The sequence below is a fragment of the Malus domestica genome, chromosome 07, assembly GCF_042453785.1.
Source record: "Malus domestica chromosome 07, GDT2T_hap1".
Classification (NCBI taxonomy): domain Eukaryota; kingdom Viridiplantae; phylum Streptophyta; class Magnoliopsida; order Rosales; family Rosaceae; genus Malus; species Malus domestica.
Window position 1 is genome coordinate 25,045,746 of NC_091667.1, and position 11,253 is coordinate 25,056,998.

At 41.2% G+C, this 11,253-nt stretch overlaps 2 protein-coding genes across 2 annotated transcripts; both read right to left on the minus strand.

Annotated features, from left to right (window-relative positions):
* Positions 1–217: 217 nt before the first annotated feature.
* On the minus strand, positions 218–8,233 carry LOC103440649 (lysine-specific demethylase ELF6-like). Its single transcript, XM_029105820.2, has 7 exons — positions 6,550–8,233; positions 6,343–6,421; positions 6,103–6,170; positions 4,667–4,817; positions 3,836–4,413; positions 3,093–3,293; positions 218–2,994 (listed from the first exon to the last, which is right to left on the minus strand). Exons 1-7 carry the CDS (start codon positions 7,709–7,711, stop codon positions 452–454), a joined length of 4,782 nt encoding a protein of 1,593 aa, XP_028961653.2. The 5' UTR covers positions 7,712–8,233; the 3' UTR covers positions 218–451.
* Positions 8,234–9,088: 855 nt separating this feature from the next.
* On the minus strand, positions 9,089–9,547 carry LOC139197779 (secreted RxLR effector protein 161-like). Its single transcript, XM_070825742.1, has one exon. It carries the CDS (start codon positions 9,545–9,547, stop codon positions 9,089–9,091), a length of 459 nt encoding a protein of 152 aa, XP_070681843.1.
* Between the last annotated feature and the right edge of the window lie 1,706 nt (positions 9,548–11,253).

Sequence of the window (11,253 nt, forward strand, 5' to 3'; positions counted from 1 at the left end):
CCAAAAGAGTGCTTTGCTCTTTCAGGCGAGAGAAACTTATATATACGCAAGTTTCCCTTGCCTGGATGATAAGTCTCACGTGAGGAGAGAAATAGAGAGACGAAAATGAACCCCGTAACGTCAGAATTCTTCTCCATTGAGGCAATAGGAGTGTCCGCATATACTTTTGTACATCGAGAGCCTTTTGTCGAAAAATGAAATAAGAGTAAAAAAATAATGACCTAAAACTATTTGAGTGCATTCAAATAATTTGGTGAACTGCAAACTACAGAAAAGTTAGTTCGTTCCTTATCTACACCTAACCACAACATCCAAAGATTACGCGATATTTTAACCAAGAAAACAAGAAAATTGTTACGTGAGATCCTGAAGTCCTCTTTGACCCCATAAGCCCCTGCTGCTTATGGCCACATATGTTACAAAAGCCAACCTCACCAAATTTCCTGGCAGGTTAGCTCACATAATGCCCTGTTTTCCGGCGGTGACGGCTATAATCTGATACAAACCTGAAGAATAGGCCACATCCCTCAACCTTGCACTGGTATGGCCGCTCTCCGGTGTGCACACGTATGTGCTCAGTGCGGGCCCATGCCCACTTGAACGACATGGAGCAGCCTTTCCATGGGCACTTGAGGGGCCTATCATCGTCATGCACACGGCTGTGACTCACTGCGTACTTGTGGGAACTGAACCTCTTGCCACACCCTTCATGTGGGCAGCGGTTACGCTTGTGCAACATTAGCTCCGCCTTTGCTGCAAACCTCATCCGGCAGCTTTCTATGTCGCACCTGTGAGACTTCCTTGCGTGTTGTTTCTTGGGAGGAACAGGAACATCTGAAGGTTTCTTCACCTTCTTTGTCACCGGTTTCTCCTCCACCTCTTCTTGGATGTTGTCCATCCCACTTGTACTCGTTGCATCTTTCCCAGCCCTTGGTCTCAACCCCTCACACGGCCCCCTAATAAATCCATTGAATTCGAGGTTAACATCTATTATTTGCTCCAGTTCTCTCTTTCTTTTCCTTCTCATTTCAGGACTTGGTGCAACCGCACTTGAGGACCCGATGTTTTCCATCTCTTTATCATGTAGAGATGAGCAAACCTTACCACCATTGCGTAAGTCTGGAGCAGCATGAGGCTTTCTTTTAGCTCTAGAATATGTTTGGATTGAAGGAGATGGTTGGCATTTTGAAGTATCTCGACTAGGAATGAGTTCCTCAATACCATTTGTAGTACGATTTTTCCACCCTTCATCCAAGGCCATAGAACCGCTGATGTTTATTGTTTCACAGGTCACTATGGGAACCTCAAATTCTTCAACCAAGCGAGGTGTGGGCTGCATTTCTCTTTCTATGATGAGACTAAGTATGGGTGCCTCTATAGCTCCATTTGTAGTCTGGACTTCTTGCTGCACTACAGTGTCTGAAGTCACACCATCATCTGTGCCTTCCACAGAAGAGCCTCCCCTTGGCACTTCAGAAGATTCTTCCACTGAGATACAAGGTTGAATTATTTCCATTTGTGTCAATGAAGTTGAGACATGTCCCCCCCCACTCCTATCTGCAGTTAGAAATTCTTCACTGTGTGAAATTGGACCAGGGCAAAAATCTGCTGCAGCACAGAGCTCTCTTGAAGCTCCAGAAGTTCCTTCCACCGAAACAGGAGAGGGCTCAATTAGTTGTCTTCTAGGACTTAAACTGGGTTCCTCATTTTCTCCTTTCGGAGTTTTAATTTCTTCTTCCAGTTTGAATACTAAAGATACATCATCATTCGAGTCTTCAGCATTATGGGAACCACATGGAAATGGCGCCTTGTTTTTACTTCTGTTGGTAGTTTCGATTTCTTGCTGCACTTCATCATCCGAAGTCATGGAATCACAAACTTCATTGCTTATGCAAGATTTCTCTAGGACTGTATTCACCATCTGTGGTTCAGAACTTGTAACAAATGAGTCGGCAGCACATAAGTTTGTTGTCTCGGCAAGAACAGATACGCCAGCCATAACTTGGGACTGCCCTTCCGATACTAGATTACAATTGTCACTGGTATTGTTAATTTTTTCCATTTTCTGCTCCTCTATTTGCATTGGAACCGTTTCATCAGCTGCAATGACAGGTGGAGTAGCAGACTTTCTTTGACTGGCTTCTTCAAGTATCCTCATCTCATCTTGCACATCAGAAATATTTCTTGATGCAAACTTACAACCTTCACCGTTCATGTTTCTTTCTTCAAAACTGTGATTATCAACCTGTGCCTCAACACTACCAGCTATTAACATGGCAGTGGTAAGTGTATCCACAACTTGTGAAGGAGTAGAGTACAAACTGATATCCCTGGTTGCTTCAGACATCTGGACAACAGGATACATTTCAGACATTCCGCTTGACGCAGAGGAATCAAATCTTGCACAACTGCTTGTGGAATTCCCATTGTTGCAAATGTTGCTTTCTGATGCCATTCTACTATCTTTACCACCCTCAACACCTGTACCAGGGTGCCCACAGACCCTACCCGCTCCTGTAGAACTCCCTACTTTAAGCTTCGACTTCCTTCTTGAATATTGAATTATTTTTTCTTCCCTCTTAAAAGAGGCCCCATCTGACCTTCCACACACTACTTCATCCTTTTCCTCAATGTTCTCACATGGTTTACAATCCACTGGATGATTAAGCTTTTTAGAGCGAGATCTTCTTGATTGCCATTTGACGGCCAGAAAATTTGAGTTGGGACTTTGTTTGGAGAACAAACCACCCAATGTCAATGCATGCCGGACTTGCTTTGAGGACGAATTCTTTCTGACCTTGACACAGTAGCGTAGGTTGATACCCAACTTCGAGGTCCAGTCTTCTCCACATTCATCACGTTCATCATCAACAGCAAGCTCTATCAAATTCAGATCTTCCTGTGATGCATTATCCAATGGAACCTCATTATAATTGAAAGAGCAACCAATCTCCTCTGCAATTGCTGCAGCCGGAGCTTTTATTTTCTGATAGTCTGCAGAAATTCAAATAGTAAAGCATCAACTAACAAGAAGTAAAAACAACTTTGCAAATTAAGAGAGTATCAAATACTATTCTTCTAACCAATCTTACCAGAATGGCAAATTACAAGCATGTTCGCTCCACCTTTGCACTGCAACAGGTCCACAATTTCCACAGCGTGCTCAAGGCAGAAACTCCTTGGTCTCAGAAACTTATTAACAGTATTCCAACCCCTTTTTAGATTGTCTGTGGAAGGAATTAGGGGATCTTTCGCAGGTGGGAAAAAGTTGGGAACAGAAACGAGGTCCTCTTCTGCAGAACAAAGAAAATAATAGATTTGAAAATTTGCTTTCATGAAGAACACCTGGAAACAACGTATAACTCCCCAGTTCCTACTACTACTCCACAATTGAAAAACTTTAGAACATTAAGAAGCTATCAACCCCATTTACATGATACTACAATACAGAGAACGACTGATAAAGTTGACAATTAGCTGATTAAAGGTCCAAAATCAGAAACAGAAGCAGCAGGCCATAAACATTGTGCACAGGAAGATCCCACAAATTAATCACAGACGCTTCACAACTGGAAGTGTGAAGAAATTGAGGCAGTTCTTAGTACCCCAATGTCAAAACCTATACAGCTGACTGACAGAACATCACTAGACTCCCAAAAGACCTGAACACCATTATATAGACAAATAGCTATTTTTGAGGGCTCCGATACTGTATACTGTTAAGTTATATCCACTTTGAATTTTCTTTTCTCTCAATCACTAAAACTAAAACTAGGAAGTTAATTGTGAAAACCAAACACATGAGCAATGAAAATGTGGATCGAAATTCCTATACCTGTAACACATCCCATGACTGATGCATGACAGTCTGGAAACGAATGAGACTTTTCAAGTCCTGAAATGCCAGGGGAACCTTGAGCGGTAAAATTTTCAGTTTGCAGTTTCATTGATGCTTTCTCAGATGGTTGCACAACAGACATAAATGGAAACCCAAGTATACCACAAGCCACGCATGCCAATGTGCCAGAGTCGACTTGAAAGTCCCGTGATAAATCATCACTTCCCAAATACAAATCATTCATATTTTCCATATACAAACTCATCTCGTCAATCAGCATTTTCTGATCATTATCGTAATTTCCACACTGAATATGGGTAGCATCTTCCTTTGGATTCATATCAACAGCAGCACCACCACTGGGTGTTACGGAATCTTTACTTGTATATGGAAGTAAATCATGGTTCCATAATACTGCGTGGTAACTTGATTCTTTTCCAAGAAGGACAGACAACACATTGTTTTCTTTTAATATATCTTCAATAAAAGCCTTCTTGACTGAAAACTCCTTTTCTTCCTTTTGCCGATCTCTCCTACGCGAACTTCGCACACCTGGTAGTAGGGACCTTGGCACCCTGGAATAATAACAAAACCCCAAAACCAAACATAAGCAACAACTGCAACTGGCTGGCCTAGTTGACAACTTTATCAAGACAAGCAAAGACACGATGCAGTTCTATCTAACTGAGGCATAGAAGAGTAAATACAAAGGAACAACTTTATCACAATCACTATTATCCATCATCAAAGAACAAGTTCCAAAAGCAGCATATGACATACTGAGACTATCTTGTGCTCAATGTAGTTTGAATAAGATGTTTAGCTGACCTCGAAACAAAAGACATGGTCAAGAGGTATAGCAGCTGTTGATGGGAGAGCATAGGAAGGTAATTCATAGCAGCTCTACGTACTGCAGCTTCTTTAGCTACTTTAAGCCATTGTGGTGTTCCAAAGTTAGCAGCTTCCCCACAGTTAAAACCTATAGTATTCCATCAAAGACTCAAGATAAGCAACAATGCTGAAGAGGCAATAAAAATTTGTTTCAAATAACACCAGAAGAAAATTTATGAAAACCAAGGACTTGCAGACGAAAATGGGAAACATCATGTGCATGCAGAAAGAACCATGCCATTAGTACCATATAAGCTATGATCGAAACAAATGAATACAAAAAATTCTATTGCAAATTTGCAATTATCAGAAATCAAGTTTAAATATCTGCAATAGAAGTTTGTTTTAATGGAAGAGGTCCATGACTTTTGATTTTATCATGAAAGAATTAGGAAGAAAAGGTACTAAGGCACAAGACCTTATCAAACTCACGTGGACTGAAGACCTTCACATTAGCAATCATGAGAAATACCAAAAAAAAAGCTGGATGAAAGGAATAACGTTAACACAAAAATTGGAAAATAAAAACATGGTGTAGTTTTTGTGCAGAGTTAAGTCTTGACCACCTCCTGTCTATATCATCTATAAATCAGGACGAAAAGAATATGCTACAGCCTACATGAAACTGGGAGGATACCAATGCAACTAAAGCGTTAGTTATTTCCACCAATCTGGGGTTTAGCTACTAGGATTCCTTTATTCCGTTTAGCCATATCCAAGGCCAAATTCTCTGATAATGCAAGAAGAGCATTACGTGGGAATATTTAACCTCTTTCTATAGTCCATTTATCCAAGGCACATAACCTCCACTCTTCCTGATGACACAACAATCCAAGGTACTTCCTCACTTAAACTTGCAACTTTGTCTTCGGTACGTTTGAACTAATAGCTCAACAGAAAAGTGGAATAAAGTTTTCCAGATTAGTTGGAGGAGGTACTGTATACTCTCACTATAATGTAAAAGTAACGTAATAAAAGTGATACGTGCTTATGGTTCTAGATCAGCTCTTATGGTCAATAAATCTAAGTTAATAGACATTACCAGAGGATAAATTATTTGAAGCCCTTTGTCATTTCTGTTTCATCTATGGCTATTAAAATCAAGTTCGGGCTCAAAGGCTACTTCTATCACAAAGGAATTGAATCCTTTAGGTACTTACCCCCTTTTTCTTGTAGGTTTGATAGATATACCCTATTCTTTGTAGAACTTCTATACCCTATGTTTAGTGTCCAATGCACATGAAATTTCTGTCTGCAACAAATGCCAAGTTGTAAGCATTTACAAAGTAAAAACAGGGTTCAGGCCAAAATGTAAAAACTATCATATCCACCACTACGATATCGGTAAGTAATAAACAATGTACAGTAATTACCGTGGCTGAATCCTACATGGTAAGCCCTTGGAAAAGTCACAACAAATTCACCAGAGTTCTGTATTAACCTAAAGAAGAAACCAGAATGAACAAAATTAGAACATCAAAAAGACCCAACCCAACAGAGACTCAGATCCACAGATCAAATCCGAACATTCAGCATAAATAATAAATCCTCAACTGAGTTAACATTATAAATAAACCGTAGAAGTAACAAGAAGGGGCAAAAGAAAGACCCACCTGCAACAAGGAATCCCTGCTGCAACAACAGCCTCAGGTGAAATTAAAGTTGTTTTATTGCCCAATAGTGAGAGAGCAGCTGGTAATAAGAGAAACTGGACCTGAGTTACAAAAAGGCTATGGAAGTAATAACACTAAACAAATGCTCAGAAGCTCAGAGGCTTTTAGTAAACACTGAATGAACCAACCATATAAGAATTCACATACCTAGGCGGTCAAGATTACTACCAAATGCCTCAGTGCGAATAAGTTCCTCAAAATCAAATGCATAATCGCCTGGAACAGAATACCAAGTCTTTGAAGATCCAGTGTGAAGAAAATTCATACTGTGAAGCTCATGATCTTCAACGTGCCAAGCAAACCAACTGAACAACATGCCAATGTAAACCATAGGAGAAGTAACACCCGGGATATCATCGGGCATGAAACGAGTAAGTGAACCAGGTGAACGTGCAATCACTTGTAAGTTCCAAGGACTGTTTGAAAGCTTCCAACCAGCAGTACCTTCCATATCACAACATGAATTTGGATTTTTTTGCCTAGATGATTGGGGAGTTTCATCTGCTGATAATATTTCTGGAGCAGTAGATGATTTGGATGCCTCTGAACATGTATCCGAAACATTCATATGAGTAGCATTCTTAACTTCCTCAATATGGGAGTTTCTTTCGCTGATACTGATAATTTCACCTTTCTTGCTATCAGAGATTTCATTTCTTCTCTGGTAGGAGTTCCTCTTCCGCCTCCGCCTGTGAGAAGAGCGGAATTGTCCCACAGGCTCTTCAAAAGCAGACCCAGGCACATCATTTGCATACTCAATATATATTGGCTTCTCAGAAGCTGCCTTCCAAAACATTTCCTCTATAACCAATGGGGTAACCTCCTTAATTGAACCTAGCATGCTCCTTGCAAAAGCCCTAGACTTAGTTTCAAACTGCTCCAAAGTATAAATTTCCCCACTTTGCCACACTTGCTTATCAACACCCGAAGGCGGATTCTGAACTACTGCCCCTTTCACCTTTTTCACACTCTGACCCAATTCTTGGTGCCTTGTGGTAAAGACTGCCCTAGCCTCCCCATCATTACCACCATCCCCAGAACCCGTACTCATCGGAGAACAACCCTCTAAATAATTTACATCACTACCCAATTCTGGACACTTCAAAAGTGACTTATTCAAGTTGCTAAAAACATATCTTTTTGAGGGTTTTGGCAATGGTGGGATAATCTTGCAAATACCAAATCCACTAGCTTCCTTCTCGATTTTCGATATATAAGCAATCGGGTCTGCGAATTCAGTATGCGTCGGCCGGAAGACGGGTGCCAATGGCAACCCTTCGAGCCAACTGGGTCTTTCAAAATCACCCATTTATAAGCAAGATTCACATCCGCAGCATATCCTACTATACAAGCTAATGGCACATTGGTTTTCAATCACAAAAGCATTGTTCCTTGAAGTTCCAAGACCAACCCAAAAACCAAAACCCTATAAGTGCAAAGATTTGGGCAAAATTTTGACAGAATCGTAGAAATTCAGAACCTGTAAATTCAACGAGACTGGTTGATACGCATACGATTAGCCTTCAGAAACAACCGCCAACTGCAACTGCAAATACAGAGAGAAAGTAGAGGAGAGAGAGAGAGAGGAGAGGAAGGAGAGAGAGGGAGAGGGAGAGAGAGAGAGAGGTTTGTCTAGGTTTTAAGCGACATTCTTGATGCTGAGTTTGGGAGAGGCGGGGGACGGCTAAATTGCGCGGCTAGGACACAAGAGTCACTGTTATTTTCTGGCCGTACGACTCGGATTGGGATGGGGTCGCGTTGCGGTTAGTCAGGTGTAACTTATGCATAGGCGCGCATTTTGGCACGAAGCCGTCCTAAAGCCTTCAACATTAGGCTGGAAAAATGAGGAGATATCAATTTATTAAGCTCATAAAGCTCATAGACGAATCACACTTTTATAGGGTTAATATATTAAAAAGTGTTGTAGGCCTATTTGATTGAACGATCTAGGGTTTAGAGAGAGACAGGGGGCCGGCTATGGTTAGAGAGAAGAGAGATTGATTTAATTGTGAGGTGTGTTTGATTCACCTCATTGTGTCTTCATTTATAGTAGTAGAATAGGTAAAAACTTTTCCCTTTAGGATTACAACATTTAATAGGTAATTTACTCCTAATAGGAATATAAGATACATTCTCAGATTCCCTAGGATTTACACAATCACATTTCTATTCTAAATATGACTGCAACACTCCCCCTTGAGTGTGTAAATACTCAACAAACCATCGCATCAGATGAAGTCATCGTCACAACGGGTGATCGCGAGTCTTAAATTTATTTGAAGTATGCATTTGTAGTAAAACTCACAAAACCTTGCTATGGTAAAACCCACGGCATGGGGAAAACCCATAGACTAAGGAGAAAAGTGAGAAGTATGCATAATGTCTTAAACAAATGTCAAACTGGACGAAGATAGAGAACTCAACGGAGTATGATCATCCCAGGATGGGTGCCTTATTAAAACATGGTTAGGTAGCAAAAACCCAGTGGGAAAATTGCTCATGATCGTAGGAAAAATAGCACTATGCTTCTAGATACTCCTCCTAAGCGATTCAACTCAGATAATTTACACATACCGATTCCTTGGATGAGCTTCTGAAATGTAGACTTGGGCAATGACTTGGTGAAGAGATCGGCCAGGTTGTCCTGGGAACGGATTTGCTTGACTTCAATGTTCTGATGCTGCTGCTACTGGTATGAGTAAAAAAACTTCGGTGCTATGTGTTTGGTGTTGTCTCCCTTGATGTATCCCTTCTTCAACTGCTCGATACATGATGCATTGTCTTGAAAGATTGTCGTAGGAAGGTCAATGACTGATGTAAGACCACTAGTGCTTCGTATGGGTCCCATAACTTCTCTCAGCCAAAAGCACTCACGCGATGCTTCATGTAGAGCGAGAATCTCAGCATGGTTCAACGAAGTCGCAGCTAGCTTTTGCTTGGTAGACCTCCAAGATATAGTGGTATCCCTAACAGTAAAGATATAGCCCGTTTGTGAACGTGCTTTATGTGGGTCAGATAGATATCCAGCATCTGCGTAACCAACAAGGCGACAATTAATCCGACGACCATAAAGGGCGGCAACACTCGAAGATTCGTGGGTATAGAATAAGCCCAAATCTGTAGTACCCTTGAGGTAGCGGAACATTTCTTTAACACCATTCCAGTGCTTGCGTGTGGGCGCATTCGTGTATCTTGCCAAAAGATTCACAGCGAAGGAGATGTTAGGTCTAGTGCACTAAGCCAAGTACAATAAAGCCCCAATTGCACTTAGGTAAGGAACTTCGAGTTCCAAAATCTCTTCCTCATCCTCATTTGGACGGAAAAGATCTCGTTTAGCATCTAGAGTCCAAACGACAATGGGTGTACTCGAAGGCTTCGCTTTATTCTCATTAAAACGACACAACACCTTATGGGTGTAATTCGATTAATGTAATAGGATTTCATCTGAACAATGCTTGATCTCCAGGCCGAGACAGTATCGAGTTTTCCCAAGATCTTTCATCTCAAATTCCGATTTCAAGTGTGCAGCAATTTCCTCAAACTCTACAAGAGTCCCAATGAGGTTCATGTCATCGACATAAACTGCAATGATTGCAAATCCAGAATGTGACTTCTTTATGAACACGCATGGGCATAATTCTTTGTTCACATAATCCTAATTTGTCAAATATTCACTCAGACGGTTATACCACATCTGCCCAGATTGTTTCAATTCGTAAAGTGACATCCTCAGCCTAATTGAAAGAGTGTTCTGTGGTCTAGAACTATTTGAACCAGTTAATGGAAGTCCTTTTGGAACTTTCATGTAAATTTTCGTATCTAGATCACCATAAAGATACACGGTTACCACGTCCATAAGCTCATATTCAGTTTTTCGAAAATTACCAAACCGATTAGGTAGCGGAACGTTATAATGTCCATTACAAGGGAATACGTCTCCTCGTAATCAATCCCAAGATGCTGAGAAAAGCCTTGTGTTACGAGGCATGCTTTGTATCGCACTATTTCATTCTTCTTATTACGCTTCCTCACGAAAACCCACTTGTAGCCAACAGGCTTCACGCGTGGTGGTGTAGGAACGATAGGTCCAAATACCTTACGTTTCGCGAGTGAATCGAGTTCGACCTGGATTGCTTGTTTCCAGTTTAACCAATCGGTTCTACGTCAGCATTCATAGACGAAACGTGGTTCAATGTCATCATTAAGCATGATGTCAGTAGCTACTGAGTACGCGAATGTATCATTGACGATCATCTCATTCCTATTCCAAACCTCATCCAATACTGCGTAGTGGACCAAAATCTTGTGATTCTCGGAAGACCAGCATGTTTCTTCTTAAACATCATTGTAATCTAGAATAACCTTATGTGTTGGAATAGATGAGTGAGCGATGGTTTGATTCAAACTAGGGTCACTAGTTAGTGCCATTTTCCTCTTCTAGGGTGTTGAATCCTTTGAACCAAGGGGTCTGCCACAATTTAGGGTCATATCAGATGATTGGCTAGCCGTCAATGTACCTTGTTGCGTGGAAGGTGCTGCCTCCCCACCTTTGGGGACGGTCCGGCCTTCCCAAGCACATTGTTGATGTACGTGGGGTACATCTATCCTTGCAGATGTGTTTGCAGCGGGTATATGTGATCTTGTCACCTTAACTAGATCATTAAAAGCATCCGGCATGCTTTGAGCAATGCTCTGAAGATTTACAATTCGTCACACCTTAGTTTCATACTGGGCAGTGCGGGGATCTAAATGAGACATAGTGGGAGTATACCACGACAATTCGCGACATTATACGGGGAACGTTAGCATGCTTATCTCCCTTTAACGACGGGAAGACTATCTCGTCAAAGT

Excerpts from the sequence above, each read along its gene's own strand:
- LOC139197779 (XM_070825742.1), bottom strand. The coding sequence starts at position 9,547 with ATGTTCCGCTACCTCAAGGGTACTACAGATTTGGGCTTATTCTATACC.
- LOC103440649 (XM_029105820.2), bottom strand. The coding sequence starts at position 7,711 with ATGGGTGATTTTGAAAGACCCAGTTGGCTCGAAGGGTTGCCATTGGCA. Across the intron at positions 4,818-6,102 it reads CCATGTAGGATTCAGCCACG|GTTTTAACTGTGGGGAAGCT; the intron begins GTAATTACTGTA and ends GGAATACTATAG. Across the intron at positions 4,414-4,666 it reads ACCATGTCTTTTGTTTCGAG|GGTGCCAAGGTCCCTACTAC; the intron begins GTCAGCTAAACA and ends TTATTATTCCAG.